This window comes from Gambusia affinis, linkage group LG15, assembly GCF_019740435.1.
Source record: "Gambusia affinis linkage group LG15, SWU_Gaff_1.0, whole genome shotgun sequence".
Taxonomy (NCBI): domain Eukaryota; kingdom Metazoa; phylum Chordata; class Actinopteri; order Cyprinodontiformes; family Poeciliidae; genus Gambusia; species Gambusia affinis.
This window is the reverse complement of record NC_057882.1, coordinates 1,998,546-2,019,002: the sequence shown is the minus strand read 5'-3', so window position 1 is coordinate 2,019,002 and position 20,457 is coordinate 1,998,546. Positions and strand designations below refer to the sequence as shown.

Sequence of the window (20,457 nt, the reverse complement as noted above, 5' to 3'; positions counted from 1 at the left end):
AGTAATGTTTCTCCTCATTAACATAAAACCATTTAGTAGTCTGCAAATGCAATGATGCTCTCTCCAACAAAAAAAGAATCAAACAAGAAATAAAAATCGCTTTTCCAATAAGGGTAAAGGTATCAACATTGATTCATAATGTCACATCACATTCACTCATTGCATCAGAAGATTTTTGAGTGATTGTATTTTTGGTTTTAGGGATTTATGTCCAAGTGACAGAAGCACCCTTTGGATGAAGTCAAAGGTGTACTTCAGTTGTTGAGGGTACTCCAAATTCAGAGTATAAATAAGTCCAAAGAGCAAGCACATGGCATGTGGAAGATTCCCAAGATCATTCATGACAAGACTTCCTTCCAAAATGATGGCAGTACTTGAAGACTGGAGGTGCAGTGAGTCAGTGGAGGCCTGCCTGTCCTCAGGAATGATGGTCAGGATCCCAATGGGGGTGTGAGACACGTCTGGGTCTTCGCAGTCCTAACAACAATAGAAGCAACACCACAATTACATATCAACATAACACTTCTTTAGGGTGACCAGATGTCCTCTTTTTCCCGGACATGTCCTACTTTTCAGACCTAAAAATTGTCCGGGGGGAATTTAAAAATCGTTAGGGATTTTGGTCAACTGCCTCAAAACACATTACACTGCTTACAGTGCATTGTGATTACATTGCCACTCCGTTCCACTACTCCATTCCAGGTTTCTTTGTATGGCAAAGAAATCGGTAGCACATGTATACACATGTGCTACCGATTTCTTGTGCTACCGCTGGTTCTACCCCCCCACCCCCCGTCTCCCCCATCTCCACCCCCCGTTGGCGATTCTACCCCCCCGCCAACAAAAAAAGAAGTGTCCTCCTTTTCAGAAACCCAAATCTGGTGACCCTACACTTCTTCATCACGGCTGCTTCTCCTACAGTTTACAGCTGCCCTACCTACGGCAGTCTACTCATCATAAACCTTCTATAACAGTACAGCGGCTTTTTAACCCAACATCTTTATCCTTATCCCTTTTCCTTTTTTTGCTTTTGCGTCCCGGACAGCTTTTTTGCACTGCCGCTCCATCTTGTTGCCACTAAATAAACATGATATTTTCGACTAACGTTAGTCCCAGGCATCGCTAAATCATTACACATAAAGTTAACCTCAAAACCTGGACTTACGGATGAATTATACGGCCGAGATAACGAATATAAGTTTGCTAAAAAACAGTGGGACTTACCGTGACAAAACTTAGCTGCAGCAACCGCCGTATTGTTGACAGTTTGGCGCTTCTTTCAAGCACGTCGTCCACTGTCAGTGTCCAATGCGCATGTGCGTTCAACGAGAGCTGCCGAATGATGCCGAGTTTTTTGCTGGTTATGCAGATGCGTTTTGCTCACTCATAACTCCAAGTTCGGGTTACTTGCTGCTGATGAGTTTGATTACTTGCCTCAGTAGAAAGTTGTCTTTGCTAAGTTTAAGTTAGTATAGTCAACAGAGTAAGCTGGAATGAGTTCAGGTCACTTTTCTTTTTGAGTACACTTTACTTTTACATTTTACAGTGTGTGGGTGTGTGCGTGGGCGTGTGGGTGTGTGTGTGTGTGTGTGTGTGTGTTTGTCCAGGTTTGATCTATACATGAGTACAGATTAGGACATTACTGATCAAACCATGTTCTTATGCAACAGCCCGGCATTGTTTGCAGAATCTGCACTGGGTCAGATCCACTTGGAGTATCTGATGGAATAATAACTCTGAGTAAAATTACAGTTTTATGATGCAAAACACTGTAAACAAAATCGAATTTGATTGAAGTGCTTGCACACATTACATAAGAACTCAACCTTTTCATATTTCCCACCGTCTGACATTAAATCAGACTAAATAAAATGTTCTTGTTTTTTGTCAGTTATCTAAATTATGTTTGATAAACAGCTGAGTCCTTGGAGATAATTTTAAGATTTGTTATTTTACTTTTCTTTGAATTTAGAAGTTTAATTGCACTTAAACTGTTAGAAGACCCATTTGTGTAAAATCTTGAACTTTCTTGTTGATCCCTTCAGATGTTGCTTCAAAATACTGAGGAAATGTTTTTGTCTTCATGGTGCCAACTATTCTATGAAGGCGCTAACATCACTTCAAATTATATCTGCTCTTGAAGGACTACGGCCCTCAAGCACAAGTTGAATGTCAAAAATTGTCTGTGAACCCACATTTTCTTAAATTATTGATGCATGTCTTCACTGTAAAAAAGTGTAAGATAATGCTTTGTTGTTTTGTTCTCTGAGGCTGACTGATACATTTATGCAATGATATCCTTTGTAATCTCTCAGCTACAGCTGGCCTTAAGGGTGGAAAACAACAAATGTGAAGCTAAATTTATTTCAGGTTAATCAGTTTCTCTGTAATAGATGGTTTTCATTTTCACCACTTCAATCAAAAGGTGCTTTAACCAGATTTATCCACTTTTATGCCCCTCAGCCTGACTGTGCTTTTGAAGAAGAGAGTAATTAGTGAACATCTGTTCGGACAGATTGATTTTTACACATTAAACCAGATCAGTGTTCATTTTCTATGACTGTCACAGCTTTTATTTTGCTCAGAGGATGAAATTTCGGTTATCAAGAGCTCTCTTACTGCAGATCAGACATTGCAAGCATCTCTGCAGAGATTGACAGTACAGAGAGTCACTGAGATGTTTTCACTTCCCTGCGAAAGACTCAACCACCAAGACACCTAATGCATATTTAAAGTTACTCAAACACTCCTCTCTACAGTTGAACTAATGTGACTCTCTGCTCTATCCACTGCTTCGGTTTCATTTTTCACAGTTTTTATCCTTAATCGTGTTCTGCCCACTCATCAGAGCTGATCTGTCTCCAACCACAGCCCTCATCCCTCTTCCCTCCAACCAAGTGAATCTCTTATTTAAACCGTGGTTTGTAAATGTTAAAGCAGGAGATCCGATGTCTTTTCCCCGCTGTGAGAGAGTAATCTCTGTCAAGGATTTAAGGAAATGTTCACGCTTCCATTTCAGTGGGGTTGAACCACAGATGTGGAGGATTAGAGCGAACGTTGAAAGATAAGAATACATTTTAAGGTGGGCTTTTTTTGTCACAAAAGGTGTTTTTTGTGTTATTTAAAAAAAAAATTGAAATTAGAACTGCAGTGGATCATTTTATTGAGCTTATGTTGAATATTGAAGTTCTTGATGGGTCAGATGGAAAAGACTGAACAAAAATGGATTGTTGGGAAAAAGAAAGGTAGTTTCTCTAAAAATAAATCAGCAGCTTGACTTAGCATTGCAAAACCGCAACTGAATCAATCACAAAATTTCTGGAATAACGTTTTCACAGATTGACACCTAAACACAGATTAGTGTATGCTTTGTAGCAAAGAATCCATCTGCAGCTAAAGAAAACTTTTAACATGTAAAAAGCTCAACCCCTTCTGCTTGACTTAGCATCACTGTTTGTGTTTTAGATTAATTGGATAGCTAAAGGTGTTTAGTGAGATTTAGCATTCTTCCAGCATTTGAACTGGATTAATCTAAAACTGTCCCAATGAAGGAGCTGACTGACGGTACTCCTCCTTCCCTCTTTCATTCCCTCTTTCAGTCCCTCCTTCTGACCTCATGTCTGTCCATTATTTCCTTCGTCTTTTCCTCCTTTCTCATGTTGTTCTTTGTCCTAGTTTTCCTTCTTGGTTTTCTTTGCTTAGCTTTTTGCATTCAACTTCCTTGTGTACTTTCAGACTTCCTACCTTTATGTCCTTTCTCTCAGACTCAAACCCTTACACTTACCCACTTTTCCCTTTTGCTGTTAATGCTTCAACTTTAAAGATATAATGTTGATTATACCATTGTTCTAGACCTCTGACCTCTACAAATTTGTTGATGAGTAAAATAGCAAAATAAGATGACATCTGTATTGCTAACTACAGGTTTCTTTTCCCAGAACTATTGGATTTAAAGACATTTACTGAAGGTTTTGATGTGCTACCCCAGAGCTCTTTAATTTCCTTTGCTCATTTTTATATTCTTTAGCTTCATACTTAACAGTCTCCTCCTTTGATGTCACTCTGTTCATTCCCTCTATGTTTGATCCCTTCTCTGACGTAAAGACTTTTACATGGAAGAACACCACTGACAGCACGGCTGGACGTCTTCCAATGCTGACATGTTGCCCCGTCTGCATCTTGCCATCAGTGCAGTGCATCGCCATGTCCTACACTCAGCAACACCAGTCCCAACATCACTGATCAAACAGCAGATACAAGGCTTACAGGCACACAGAGAGTTCTCCTTATCAGCAGCCGGCAGCACAGGTCTGTGCTCACTGTGTTAACTTCATTTAGAAAGATTCTTTATTCAGTGGCACTTCAGTTCACTACAGCCCAGCTCCATTCGACTCACTTTGTGCCAGTTTAATACACTCTATAGAATTCTTTCATGTCTCTTTGTGTGGACAGTATATCAAGCTGTGTTTATAACTCTTTGATCTCATTTGATGACACTGCATATGAACATAATCTTATTAGATACTGAAATATTCAACTGGATACAGATTTTAAGAAAATAAAACAATATATAACAGCTGTAACATTATCTTGAAAGCAAAGATTTGTTTCTAATAAAGAGTAGAAAGTATTACCATGATATTCAATACATTAATTAGGGCAAAACCAATATGTAGAAATTAAGCATCTGTTTAGAAAAAAAAAAAATATTAAAAGTGATGCTTCCTAGATTGCAAAACATACAATATAACACTAAAAAATGTTTATGTCCTTAATGGAAGTATCTTGAATTTAGTGATTATAAGTAGCTAAAAGGTAAAAAAAAACAACAAAAAAAAGCATCTTTTTCTTGTAAACGATGTTTATTTTAGTCATGCAGAAACAGAGACTTTACTTATCTTTTTAAATTGCTCTCAAACGTCAGATTCTGTCCTTTGTGTTAGCATAGCTAGCATCTAGTATCCCTCAACTTTTCAAAAGGAGTCGGTCATTGAAGACTTGACACCTGCACACCAGAGTCCCATTAAACCAGCAGCATTGATGCTGATTGGTTGGCAATCAAGGGCACATTGAGACAGTGGCAATTTGAAGACCACTGCTCTCCCCATCAGTTCACAGCTACCTTTGTTTTCATTTGTCATCTGCTGGCCACTACGTCTAAGAAAGGGAAGGAGTCACCATAGCAACAAGTAATTTGCTTTGCTACTTAAATGACGCTTTCAAATGAGTAAGAATCACCATGGTCTTCCTTGGAGTTTTGTGTCTTTTAAAATGTCAGATATAACTATTAAAAACCTGTGACTCATTAGGTTATATCTGCATAAAAGGTAAGAATTACCATAGCAACCAGTGTCTCTGCAATTTGTTCCTTAAAAAATTTTGAAAATCACCATAATAACAGGAGATAAATCCTTTTGTTTTCAATAGGAACAAATATGTATGGGGCTTGAGAAATTCAAAGCTATTGTAAAAGCCAATACTACTGCAAAGGTCCCAGTTCCTAGTTGACTCTAGTACAAAGGAAAATTTAAGTTTGTTTCTGATTTACAACTGAGCATAAGATAACAAATTTTTAAAAATTGAAAAGTGAGATGTCAAGGTCCCAATTAACATTAGGTCATACAAAGCGCTAACGGCTGGGGCCACAGAACAGTAAAACTTCAGAATCTTCCTTCAAACCAGGTGGTACGACTGGAAAAGGCGTGTAGCACCATGATGGATATTAAACCAGTTGGGCGGGAATCACCATAGCAACGAGGCTTACAGACATGCAGAGAGCTCTCCATATCCCACTAAGAGAGAAGGTTTCACCATAGCAACTATTAATCCAGGAGTTTGTTTCCCAAAAGAGTGGGAATCACAACAGCAACTATTGAACCAGAAGCTTGTGTTTCCTAAAAAGTTGGCAATCAAAATAGCTACTATTCATCCAGTAGTTTGTTCCCTAAAAGGGCAGGAATCGCCATAGCAACTATTAATCCAGCAATTTGTTCCCTAAAAGGACAGGAATCATCATAGTAACTATGAAATTAGCTTTTTGTGTTCCCTAAAAGTGGGAATCGACATGACAGCCGGCGCTTTATTAAACTCATTTGTTACGCCCCAAGCTTCTCTAAGGAAAAGGATACAATCATATTTGCAGATAGTAATTGTAAGAAAACAAATTGATATTTCATATTTTCATTTCACTCTATTATCGCAAGGTGAATGAAGCCTTCATTACGATAAAGATTAAAGTAATGCCAAGGTAACCTCTGTGAACATGTTGCAGGTGTTAAAGTTGTTTTCCTTTATATTCAAATATCCACATTAACTACAGAACAAATTCAAAACCATTTTTCTTGAACCTAAGATGCTTTTAGATGGTTTTCACATGTCATGCATAGTGTGGGTTTACTCTTGTTAATTGGTAGATATGCTGCCTTCCTATTGTTGTCAATGTCTTTTGGACAGAAGACATGTCAAAATTTCTAGAATTTGCAGAGTATTTGAAGGTTTGATATTGCATTTGTTTATTTAAGTATCAAACAAAATAAATAATGTTTTACTTATTTTATAGATGGGTGTGTAACCTCCATCTTCTGTGGTGAATGAGATCTTTCCGACTTTGTTTTCCAGCTTCAGGAAAATAGAAAAAGCCACATCCTCCTCCATAAGCCAATCACTAAGCTGTTTCTAGAACTGGGATTTTGATTTGCATTTGGTGAGAGAAGATCCTGAGGTTGTGGATTATTCCGCAGACTTTGCTTTTAAACAGAAGAATTAAGGAATTTTGGGAACTTTGAGGGTAACACACATCAGGGGCACCACATCATGTGTTTTAAAGCCCTTAACACACATTGGTAGCATCAACCAGAGCTAAAGCAGCTATCATTAAACCCAACAGATGGCAAAGATATTCACTAAATCTTTTCCAAAACTTAAAAATATTGGCATTCCTTCTCGATATCCACACTTAGACTATATAACGTGTCCCAAAAAGCAATCTATAAATTATTGAATGATAAATTAAAATGGACTTTTGTCATGTAATATATTTCTGAAAGGTATTTTGTTTAGAGACATCTTAATACATTTTATTTCTTGGTTTTAGTTGTGTGTTTTATTGTTTTTGGTTGTATTTTGGATACTTAAAGTATTTTTTTCCACTTACACAAAAGTAATATTTATCGATCTGTGAGAGAGCAAATTTTTATTATTATTTTGCCTTTGTCAACATATTACTTAAAAGAGGTCTCAAAATAACTACATTATTGTTGTTTATCATGATAATTACTAAGACAGTTTAATATTCAGCAAAATGTTGTTTGGTGACAGGCCTATTTCTTACCAGAATAGTTAGTCCCATGATAAATCAGTTGCCAGTCAATAACTTTTTCTTGCCATTAATTGTGACATTTTGTATATTTTTCAACCTCACTTTTTGACCTTCTTATACCTCAGAGGAATATGCAGCTTTAGTTTTTTTCTGGCTTTTTCCGTCTTTCTAGCGGCCAACTTTGGTGGCTCTCTTGTTGGTCTCCTCTGCTTTATCTTTTTCCAGTTATTACAACAAGGATTAAAGGAAAAACATATTTGTAAGCACAGACAACTATCCAGGAAGAAATTGGACTACTTGTGAGATCAACCATAGATCTTGTTGTGTGCCTTCCACAGGTCAACTCTCTCATTACTGTCCCATTTGATCTGATCCTCTGTTCATCCTTGGCTTTCTCTTTTTTTAATTCATGTTGTACTCTTTCCTTGATGTCAGCCTCCTCCGCTACATCTCTCTGGATAGTAACAACTTTATTAGAATAGTTAAATTGCTCACATGTCCTGTCCTCTTAAAAAAATCGAAAATCAAAGTTGGGAGTTTTCAGAAGCTTCTTTGTTACCTCTTCATTTAGTCGAGACACTCCCCCTCATTCCCCTCATTTGGTTTTGTACAGAATTACCTTGATCCATTTTTCCACTAGAAACTTCACCTCCATAGAAATCCTTTTTTGCTTCTTTGTTACTGTCTTCACACTAAAACTGCACATCCTTTACAGCTTTAGTTATCTGATGATTTGCAGAATCGTTTTCTGTTTATCATTGTGTTAGAAACATACGGCAGAGGATTTGGGTCACTAAATTTGTTTTGTTTTTTATTTTTTTCTTAAATTTCTGACATTAAGCAGATGAGCACCTGTGAGAAATGAGTTTCAATGACAGAGATTAAAACTTTAAACAGTACGTTAAGTTTGATTTACTAGAAGTGAACCGTGACTGTGGTCTACCATTTCTACATCTGGGCTATAACTGTACTGAGGACAATTACAGCAACTTGGAGTATAAAACGGGATTTCAATCTTTAGCTGATACAGACACACAGGAGGCAAATAATTATGTAATTTTGACATAATGGTTTTTAACTTTAATAACTGAAATGCTGGCCTGCTACCTATAAAGATGCTGAAACAGGAGAGTGTTAGCAGAAGTATTTTTCTTTGTTTTAGATTCAAAAGGCCATGTTATTTCAAATCACTGTAATGTATGAGGGGATTTCTCTCATTATAAGCCCCAGATTTTCAGGAATCAATAGCATATCCTGTAGTGAGTTCCAGGCAATGGGAGCTCATTTATTTTGACCCGTTTCTCTTTCCGCTCCAGCTGTATTTCAACAGGAATCACCATGTCTGTCACCTGTTGTTATCCACTGGCAGATGGAAAATGTAATGCTTTTAGTTCTCAAATAATTACAAGTTTAACAGTTGAGAAAGAAAAAGCCTGCTCTATACCCAGAATGATGAAAAACACAACTACAGTAATAAAAGCATTACAAACCATGCAATCATTGCTCAATGTGCAGAGATGGCTGAAAGTAAAAGCAGGCTCAAAAGCTGCTTCCAGTCACTGAGGTGCAGAAAAGTGTTTATGGAAGACTATTTTATGTCTAATATAAAATAACCTCCTATTTACTTGCATTTCTCCCAGCAGGAGGTTGACTGCTGGGCTCATTGTTTAGTGTACGTATATGTTGGCATGTCAGGAACTTATTTTAGTGGCTCAACAGAATAGGAAACGGACTTTGTCCCTTCAATGAACCTATAACACACCTTCTTTTCTGTCCACATGGTGCAATAATGAAATTCATGCCAACTTTGCTCTTTTATTTCTGCCATTAGTTGAGAGCCCTTCTGTTGTTTTATGGAATCATCACAGATGGCAGTTTGGGACAGTTTATGCAGAGTGTAAATATCTGCAGATTTCTCCAGGTCTCTCTGGGATGGTTGACCTTTTGGAGCACCTGGTGCAAAAAACACAGAGTCTAGTTGTTTTTGGTTGTTCAAACTTATAGCCACTCCTTCTCCTGCTTTTGATTTTATGTGACCACTCAATGCTGCACATTCAAAGAATGACGGTTTGCAGTTCTTTATAATTCATAAAATGTTTAGAAAATCTGCTGTGCATAATAATTTGGAACAGTGCATTTTGAGTTTTTTATTTTTGAAAAAAATACTGTTCTTATGGGGAGCTTTGTTCAGTAAAATTTGATTTATACTGTAATAGTTCATGACTTGAAAATTATATTAACCATCATTTGCATTGACCATTTCAGAAAATATGAGAAAATATCACTTGCATAATAATTTGGAACAAAGTATAAACTTCTACCTTCATGTGAGCAGATGCAAATTATTTTCAGTTGGTCATTTTCGGTATTATTGGTAGCCCACCAGTCCATAGTGATTTAAAAACTTGCTTTACAGTCGGTGTTTGCTTTACAGGTGGTAGTTTCCTGGTGGTTCCTGAACATCCTGACCAATTTCATTCAACCCGGGTGCCACAGTTTGGTTAAGATTGTTATAATTTAGACTACATTCAAATGACAGGCAAATGCAAATATTCTGGGGGAAAAATCCAGATGCAATAGAAACCCATTTAAAAGAATTCTACACACTCGGCCAAGCATGGTGGTCAAGAAACCAACTAGGATAAAATCGGATCTTATGGCCGGTGGAGAAGTAGCTTTAGGGATATCTAACCAGATTTTGCTGGATTATTAAAACGTCTCATTCAAAAAATTACAATATTATATGAAAGTTGATTTATTTCAGTAATTGAATTCACAAAGTAAAAGGCACTGTATCGATTAATTACACATAAATTGACGTTTTCATTTAGTCATATTGCATCAGACCAATAAAAAGAAAAATTAAAACAGCATTAATATAGTTTCATGCTTAATGAAAAGTATATTTAACACCTGCCTAATCGTTATTTTCAAAAGGTATACATTTTAATTCTTTAAAATTAACTGTTTAACTGCCTTGATTGTTTGTTATTTTTTTTTCTATTTGGATTGCTGAAAGTCCAAAATAGGGCAGGTAATTATTACTTCTATGGAATTTAGATTTTACCTGTCTATAGTTTCATTTTGTTACTATGGCACCCCAGTTGCCATAGCAACGACAAAACCAAAAATTCATAGGGGCAATTCCCATTGCTTCTGTCTTTATCTTAGGCGACTAATATTGAAGAGATGGTAGAGAGACACATTTTAGTAAAACTTATGAAGATCGAGACAGTTTATTTTTACTGGAGTTGTAGGAAACTCAGCTATTTTGAGTAAAAAATTAAAAGTCATCCCTACATTCTCCATTTAATCTCTTAAAGGACATTTTTCTTCATCGTGCATTCCACTGGACATTTGAGTCCTCATACAGACCAGTCTTTTCTCCATCAGAGCAGATCAAACACCATCTTAAAGTCTTCCAACATTTTTGGATGTTTTCCAAGGCAGTAAGTTGGGAAAATAAAGCAAAAATTTGGTTTTTCACTTGTTTGTGTCCCTGTTTCATTTTTCCCCGGAAGCTTCCAGTGTCGCTGCCTTAGCTCCTGCACCTCTCTGCTGACACATCCTTTGAATGTAACTTGACAGAAGAAAAATTAGGATTTCTGTGCCTGAGTCACATTCTAATTCCTTTCTTTATCTGCTTCTGAAAGCCTCTCTTTATGACTAACTGTGACAATTATCACTGTCACTTTATGGCTTCTGAAGGTGCTTTTAAAGCTACTTTCAAATAAAAGACCTCTACCTTCTTTGGTTGGTATGTTAAAGATTTTCCATCTGTACTTCCTCTATGAATTTGTTGAAACTCCTCTCCTGCTAAAGTCTTTCTCCAATCATGACTTTGAGAGAGTGCCATCAAAGTCATCAAAGGTATTAATGTCAGTATTTCTTGCTTTTAGAAACAGCTTTAAACTGCTGGGGATCAAACTTATATGTGCTGGCCAAACTATACACATATAACCCACTAATATTTGGTGAAATATAACTTATAGAGATGTCCTTCATAATTCAGACATGACTGATATTATGTCACCAAACAAAATTGGTACTGTTTATTTCAATCTATTGTTTTTTTTCAGAAGACCATGTTTTATCCATACCAAACACACAGTTGTAATTTAAGGATCGGTTATTCATTGAAACACTCGCTTGTAGGTTTTTACTCAGATTTTGCCTTTCTCAACAACAGGCAACATCCTTGAGAAATCAGTTCTTCCCCAGTCAGCCAGATTCATCTCATTTTGCAGATCCGGTGCTGTTCCTACCCATTTTTTGGAACCACACTCTGAGTAGCACAAGCTGGGCCAACTTGAGTATACATGCATGTGATTTGATTGGCAGCAGACTGTATTCATAAATTGGTCCTGATTTTGCCTAGTGATGAGCGGAAGAGCATATATGACATCAACTGTACTTACTTCTAAATTAGTTTTCTTATTTCAAATGTACCAAGTTATTTGCACTAGAAACTAGACCAAAAATAGTTTGTGAGAGTTTGTGTTTCTGCAGTATCTTTGCTAACATCCGCCCAGATGGTGAGGATCACACTGCCAATGGAGACACGCCCAACTAGCCAGAAACAAACTAGACAATAACCGGCTTAACTGAAAGGCAGGAAAATGAGAGAGTTATTGAGAGGCAGCCCAGGCAAATGCATTCTGTTTGCCAGATGTTTATTGGTAAAAGTAAGGAAAAAAATCACCCTAATAAAGTACAATGGACCTTGTGGTATTATTAGAGTAAATATTTTCTCTTGATCCACTCAAGAAATTTAAGGAAACTCTTGGGCCAGGCCCTTCCATCTAATATATATTGCTGTAATTTTTGTGGTTTCACTTGTTCTTAAGATTTTTAGTCCATGCTTATGTCTTGTCTTGCGCTTGCTTCCTTTCGAGGGCCAAGAATGCCATCTGTCATCCGGCAGTGACAGTCACACCCCACCAAGACGGCCCCCTCGTTTCTGACTCAATGAACCTACGGCAGTGGTGCCAAGCAGAGCTAAACGCTGCACCATTTTTCATCCCTTCTTTTCCCCTGTTCTCTTCCAGCAGAGTATTCAGCTCATCAGAGTAGTCCCGTCTGCTGCCTGCCAAACCCATCATCTACATCACCACGCTCCAACAGAAATACAATCACTGCTTTCTATACCAAAACTAAATGTCTCGGTGTAATAGTAGCAATATGTTTAGTATTTTCCCCGTTTAAAGAGTGAAGATGGATTATGCCAGTGGTTTTCAACCCTGATCCTCACAACACACTGGCACACATGAAAATGTAAAGTATAACACAGAGTAATTTAGGCTATTTAAAAAAATGATAGAGCTGAAAACAACATAGTTAAAATTATTAGGGCTGTTGTAAATTAATATTTTAGCAATCAAGTAATCTATCGATGATTCTTACAATTAATCAAGTAATCAGCAGCAAATCAGCAAATTGTCTATAGTTTGTACAAAAATCTTAAATATATAATTCAACTTTATATTTGCATTGTAACATTCACAGCTCATAAAAGAAATGTTACTTGTTCTTGACATCTATCAGTCCATCCCCTGGTCCTGCTGTGACTATTTGGAGAGAAACCCCAGACGGCTCAGCATTAGATGTAGTGAGTTGCGGTTGGGTTTCTGATCATGATGTCTTGTGGATGCCTCTGTTTGGAGGATTTCAAAGCACGCAACACTGGGAGGAAAATATATATCCCTAGGACACTTGATTGAGCTGTAGAGTGCTGCTTCACTGAAGGATGATTGGGTTTCCATCCTGGATCTGTTTTTCTCCAGAACTAAACCATGAGAAGTGGAGGACAATAGCTTAGAGCAGGGGTGCCCGAAGTGGGTCCTTGAGGGCCGGCATCCTGCATGTTTTAGTTCTCTCCCTAGTTTAACGCAACTGGATCCAATGATGGCTCATTAGAAGGCCTAAGAAGAACATTGACATTCTGAAAAGGTCGTTGGTACCACCAGGGAGAGAACTAAAACATGCAGGATGCTGGCCCTTGAGGACCCACTTTGGGCACCCCTGGCTTAGAGAGTATGACAAGCTAACCAGCTTTGTCTTCAGAGTGTTTTGGATTTCTTTTTGTCATATAGTCTGTAGGTAACATTCATCTTTTCAGATGCGTTTTATCTAAATACCAACTTTGTCTCAGATACGTTTTTAGTACGTAACCCATCATTTGAAGCGTAAAAGGCTGTTACTGGCATGTTACAAGTTTAAAGTCTAAGTGGTGGGATGCTGTTGTCATATAGGAACAGCTTGAATTAAACTTTGAATCACCTGTTTGTTCTTTTCCATGCAGCGCCGAGTGACAGCAGAAACAGCGCCTACATGTGTCACACTTTGTGTTTCAAGTCCTGCCCGGGGCTTTTGTTCACACCAGCTGTCAGCTTCTCAGCCCTCCTCGTTTTCGTCAGTGAATCTAAATGACACCTCAGAGGCTGAACTTTGTATTTGGCTCTGTAATTTCTTCACACTTTGAATCTCATCATCCTGTAAGGTCGCCTTGTCAGGAGCTACTGTCCGTCATGGTGTACGGCTGCGTTAACTAAGAGACAGAGAGAACGCCAGCCTTATTACGGTCACTGTCACCTGTACTCCATATTGTAATTATCCAGAGGCAAATGATGGTCTGTCCCTCACCCTGATCTCACATCCTCTCCCACCTCAAACTAATCATATGAAAGCCCTTTCATATGATTAGTTTGAAGCTCTTCAACCTCTTCTTTTTGAAGCTCACCAAACACCCAAATCCTCAATGTCAAATTGTCCTCACATTTACGAAGCTCCATGTCGAGGACGTCTGGAAAGTCCAACTGCAGTTCAGATGTTAGAATAAGTTGCATTTAATGTAGTTTTCATTAATCTACAGGGCACATATACCTCTAAATGTCCTGTAGAAGGTTTACCTGAACTGCTTGCATATGCCTGGTCCACACGGCAAGATTTAGAATTGTTGGATGATCTTCAAAACCTGACTGACCACACACAATGATAATTTTTTATTTATTTATTGTAAACTCATCGTAAAGTGTGTGCTATGAAGCCACACTGAAGGAGCAACACACACAAACCAATTTTATTCACAAATATTCAGATTTAAGAATTCATTCATTCATTCATCCATCCATCCATTTACTCATTCATCTGTCATCACCCAACCACTGTCAGTTTTTCCATTAATCCATTCATCATCCATATTCAGGCTGTTCGTCTATCTGTCTGTCCATCCATCCATTCATTGGTTTATTTGTCCATCAGTCGATAAGCAAGCCTCTCTGATAGTCCATCTATTGATCTCTGCTAACCATATTGAATCAACATGATGATAACATCTCTGAGGGAGTTTCTCAATATCCAACAGACACTGGCAGAAAGAGACTTTCACCCTGTAGAGTCTGCAGAGCATTGTTTTAGATTTTTATCAAAGCAGTGACTGAGGGCAGCTTAAAAATAGTTTCTCTGGCTCCAGAAAGAAAGTTAGCGTGAAAATAATAATATAGTTTATTTAAAGTTAACCGCATCTTCTCGCTACATTATAGCTAAGCTAACCATTATCTTAATGTGAGCTCTGGAGGAAAGGAGCTCTTTCTGTTGGACTGTGGGAGTAAAGATGTGGTTGAACACAGATTCCTCTACTCAACTATGAATTTACTGAATATTTCCCCAGTGAGTTGGTTCTCTGCTGTAATTTGCTTTGGAAAATGAAACGTATTGATGGAGAAATATGAGGGAATGATTTTTTTGTTGTTGTTGTTTAACTCAAATAAAAATAAGAACTTAACTCTGAGATGAACAGCATCCATAAAGCAGTCATAACGTCCCACAGTTTAGATATGAGTGAGGCGTTCAAAGACCTTCTGGCAAGCATGACGTTTCACTGCAGTGTTTCAGCATCTTCAGCCTGGTTTATTTCAGAGGATGGCATCCAGCTCACAGCTTGAGGTGCAAAACAAAGCAAACATGGCAGAAGGTCATTTGATTCCACTTGGAGATGGAAATAAATAGTCATATTTATTTATGACAGCGTCTGAGACAGAAGGTCGCCGCGTTTGGAGTGACTCTTAAACCCTGTCACCGGTCTGGTCTCACTCTGTAATTGGCTGTTTTCACACACGCAAAGAACCAGGCTTGGAAAGATCCGGATGCTCTCGTTCAAAGATGCTGGTTGGGGGATTTACCTGCCTTAGGTATGATTTGCACAACAAGATAATAAAAACAACAACTTTCATGTATAATACTGTGAGAGACACAGCGGGAGTAACAGGAGGGACAAAGATATCTGCTAAAGCTGTAGGATGGGAGTAAAAAGAGTCCGGAATGCAACGTAATAGACTAAACTACAACTAAAAGGGATGTTTTCTCATCCTTACACTGACATGGAATTATCTGTTACATCTCAAAGGTCAGGATAATAAAATAAGATAAATTAAACATGAAAAAGTGAAACTAATCAGGCACTGCAACAACACAAACTAATCAAGTTTTTCTGAACTAGTTTGTAGAGAAAATATTTCTTTACCCTTGAAATAAGTCGAAACGTTTCACAAGTAACTTTTCAGCCACATATATAAGCTTATTTTAAGCATTTAATTCCTTAATATTGATGAAAAAGTATAAGTTTCTCTGGCAGATTATTTCACTCATAACATGGAAAATATGATTCTTTTATATTATTTTATTGTTTTAGATTAAAAAGGCTTGCCGCTGTGATGACGTGGTTTTCTTGGCAGGATCAAAACTGGCTTATCTCACAAAACTCCTATGGAAAGACTTTATTTCCATCATACAAGTCAAGTCATCAACAACTGTTGCAACTGGCGCAAACCATGAAGAAGAAAACAGGAAGTAGTTGGTGGCAGGTTTCTAAGGGCTTACTGCATGAACAAACTTCATGTGTGATTTTCTTATTTAATGGAAGCAACGCAATTGTGAAGTTGTTTTTTTTTTTTTCAACATTTGTGGAATATTGACAAAATCTTTCACACATTTGTAATGGAAATACAATATTTATGCCCTGGTTCTTTGGTTGTCCACAGCATTGTGTGTGTGTTTTCTTTCTTTTTTTTTTTTTATTGATGCCAACTGACTCCAGCTTTATTTTTTTTTTTCCACAGACTTCAGTCTAAACTATCAACAAAACTAAAACTAAACTTGGTACAGCATGACTTTTCTTTTTTCAACAATCTCTCTGTCTTCAAGTAGATCTGCTTGCATGTTCATTATTTTACAGCCTTGTGGTTTCCCTCCTCTCTTTACAGAAGCCTTATTAGGGGGGCTTTCCTTTTATTTATTGATTAACGCATCATCAAGTGGAGCTCCAGCAGCAGCTCAGGGACGCGGAGCGCCTCCCCTCCGCTCCGCGGCCTTCGTCCCAGCTGCCCGCTTAAAATGCAGGACTTGTCTCATCTGCTGGACAATCACTCCTATTGTTCTTTTCATTTTTTTTCAGGCTGCCAAGCTAAGAGACTGGCTACATTCATATCTCTGATTCAAGTTTGAGTTAAAAGAAAGCAAACATCTGAATTAGTTTTTTGTTTTTTTTGGGAGGATGGTAGAGGTATATAAAAGATTTTTAACTTCTTTTAAATGACACAGCACCTTGGGGTTTTTTGCCATCAAAGGCTCTCTGCTGTGAAACTACTTGATGTAACATCAAAGGACAAAGTATTCCCCTAACCTACCAGAATCACTTTCGCCACAAACAAGCCGGCAGAGAGAATGGGATCAGTGTGGCTGTGAAGAGAGGAGGCAGGAAGAACGGGGAGAAAAGAAAGTGGAGCTTTGTAGGAGAAGCTTTCTGAAGCTTTTTCCTCCCTCGCTGTCAAGCCACAGAACATTAAAGTGGGGGAGAGGAATTTGCATTCTTTAAATCGTTCTTTCTTCTCCTTCATATCTCACATGCTGACGATTTGGCAGTAAACTTGCGCATGCAGTCTGCCGAGCCATTGGGAGGAAAGAAATCTTTACTCGCCAGAAGAACAACCAAAACCACACTGGTGTGATGCCTAAAAAAGGAAGAGAAAAAGAATTAAAGCAGATGTCGGCTATTTCGCTTGCAGATTTGAAGCGCGCCTACAGGAATTTATTGGCAACTACCATACAGTCTGAAAAATTTTAAATTAATGTTATGTTTCAGCAACAACCCACTGCTACCACTCAGTTTTTTTTCTTCTAACATTTCACAAGATTAGTGGATTTCTCACAGTCTGTCTTTGCACAATCTCTCCAAACTAAGGGTGTTTAAAATGTGGCTGAGGGGCCATTTTTGGCCTCACCCTGACAACAATTCAAGAATAAATTAAATAAATTAAGAAAAACCTACAACTTTTTAACTCGCAAAAATGTTAGATGCAAAACAAAGTCGTCAATGTTCCCAAGGTCTTTGGTAACTAGGACTGTCACTTATACACTGAAGTACACCCAAATCTGCTTTTAATTGCTATTATAAAACGTGACTAAGCACAGACAAATTTGAAAGCACTTGAAACTAAGTAAATGTTTTCTAATGAAGACTGAACAAAAGTATCTGGGCACTGTTTTCCAGTCTAGACAATTTTTTGCCACTAAGTAAATTTGATGTCTGGAAAACAAAACCTTTCCGATTGTTAACTGACAATTAGTTACTACACCGTTACGTAGAAACAGCTGGCTGCTTAATTAAGACAAGTGTTTTGTTATTGACTTCCATCCATCCATCCATCCATCCATTTTCTGTTCACCCTTGTCCCTAATGGGGTCAGGAGGGTTGCTGGTTCCTATCTCCAGCTACGTTCCGGGGTCACCCTGGACAGGTCGTCAGTCTGTCGCAGGGCAACACAGAAACATACAGGACACACAACCATTCACACACACACTCACACCCAGGGAGAATTTAGAGAAACCAATTAACCTGACAGTCATGTTTTTGGACTGTGGGATGAAGCCGGAGAACCCAGAGAGAACCCGGAGAGAACCCACCATGCACAGGGAGAACATGCAAACTCCATGCAGAAAGACCCCAGGCCGGGAATCGAACCCAGGACCTTCTTGCTGCAAGGCAACATTTCTACCAGCTGCGCCACTGTGCAGCCCGCTGTTGTTGACTTACCATCCAGAAACCACCTGCTCCATTCATGTTGGTTGTGCAGGAGGCTCTACTAATGCTTTTCAAAGATGTACAGTTGCACAATTGTGCATTTGTTTGCAACCATTTTTACATGTGAGTTTAAATGCTGAGTCGGGGGGCGTGGCCAGAAGCAGCTTATTTGGATTTGACGTGACCATACTCCCTAAAACGGCTCATCATGAGAGGAGCTCAAAACAGAACAACTAAAACCGCATTATCTAAGAATGATTTTGAACAACAATGTAATGAGCAGGGTTTTTTTTTCTGTACTTTTTTTTTGGGTCTATATGTCTATACCTACATGTTCAAGGAAACACTGCAGCTCATTGCTGCAACAGTTCTGAGTGTTTGAACTGCAGCTACTGAGAAACTTCCAGGTCATTTCACTCAGTTACCTTCCTGCCGTCTGGTCGGACCCTGCGCCTGATGTATTTGCCCACAAAGCATGGTGGCAGCAGACAAGGAAAATAAAGGTTGTCATGACAAAATAACACTCTGGGGTGAGTCCCGCCTCTTTAAACTTGAGACCTAAAACCCACATATGTTCTAAATCTGGCAGGAAGGCAGAGCCGCAGCTCTGAGACACAAGACTGGAGCAATAAGAGAAGAAAAAAGGAAAGCGTCAGAGAGGAGGGTCACTGAGCGTCCAGGAAACGGCTCCCAAACTCAGGGGCTCGGTTTGGAGGAGGCGGGGAGTGGTTTGTTGCTGGAAAAGCTGACAGGCGAACAAGTCAGAGGGGAGGGGAAAAAAAGGAGAGAGGTGGCTGCCTTGACTTTGAGTTGGTCAGTGAAGGCCTCATGCAGCTTCTCAGCAGTGTCTCCGTTCCATTTTTATCCGCCTGACGCTCGTTGGCTTTCAGCAGATCTCACCGGGAGCCCAGAGGGAAGGAAAATAAAGGAGTACATCACAGGAGGGGGGGACGCAAAGGAAAGGAAACATGGTAAGTTTGTTTCACTGCCTTGTGAATGCTCATTCCATGTGATTGCTGGTGGGCGGGGAGGTGGGATTCCAGCTTACGGCAGACTTCCTCCTTCACTTTGCTCTGCTTCTGTTTTACTCTGCTCCTGAAATCTAATCACCACTTTACAAACAAGAAGTCCCTGAGAGCAGCAGAGTTACACTCTCCCATTCATAGATGAGGAGTGATACCCAGGAAGTTTTGCTCCAAATCCAACCTTTTTTCACCAAAGAGCGGGTGGGCTGCTTGCCACATTTCCCTGCAACATTTGCTGTTCATTTACTCTGTCCCCCTGGGGAACAGGCTGCTATAAATAAACAACAAGAAGCTGAGTGTGGACGGACTGTAGCCTACTGTCTGGATTTACTCTGGAGGGACAGACACACGACCCAACGCCAGCTGAGGGTGATAACCATCAGGGTTGGACTTTTTCCCACTTTTGAAGTGTACATGTTGCTGAAACTGAGAAGATACTAGCTGTATTTCCATTACAAATGTGTGTAACACTTTTATACTCCACCAACGTCAAACAAATACAAATTCCCAGTTGCCATGTTTCTATTAAATAAGAAATTCAGTTAAAATCACACTTGAATTCAAGTTTGTCCATGCGACAAATCATCATTGCACATGATCCTCCTACCACTTCCTGTTGTCTTTGTCATCTTTTCTGCCAGTAGTAACATCCGGTTGTTGATCACATGACTCGTGATGTGAAAAAAGTGTTTCCATTGCAGTTTTGCAAAAGACACAATATTTTGCTGCAGCTGAAAAGCCGCCTCAACTTAGTGCAAAAACCTTGTATGAAAAAACATATTTTTGAAATTTGCATATTTCCATTGAGCAAATTCAGTATTTTTATTTTCAGTTTGCACACTTATGTGGTCAATTTAAACATCCATCCATCCATCCATTTTCTGAACACCCTTCGTCCCTAATGGGGTCGGGAGGGTTGCTGGTGCCTATCTCCAGCTGCGTCCCGGGCGAGAGGCGGGGTTCACCCTGGACAGATCGCCAGTCTGTTGCAGAAGGGGGAGGGAGAGGGGAGAATACATGCGGCAAATGTCGGCCAG

The 20,457-nt window shown here is 38.9% G+C and overlaps 1 protein-coding gene across 5 annotated transcripts in view; it reads left to right on the top strand.

Annotated features, from left to right (window-relative positions):
* The window catches only part of sgcd (sarcoglycan, delta (dystrophin-associated glycoprotein)), a 198,833-nt gene that overhangs the window by 112,902 nt on the left and 65,474 nt on the right, over positions 1-20,457 (top strand). The window contains exon 1 of one of the 5 annotated variants that reach the window (XM_044141631.1): positions 19,136-19,366. The exons of the other annotated variants lie outside the window; for them this stretch is intronic. Coding sequence (XP_043997566.1) covers positions 19,364-19,366 — 3 coding nt within the window. The 5' untranslated portion in view covers positions 19,136-19,363. Of the gene's footprint in view, positions 1-19,135; positions 19,367-20,457 lie in introns of those variants that run through there. 5 annotated transcript variants of the gene reach the window in all.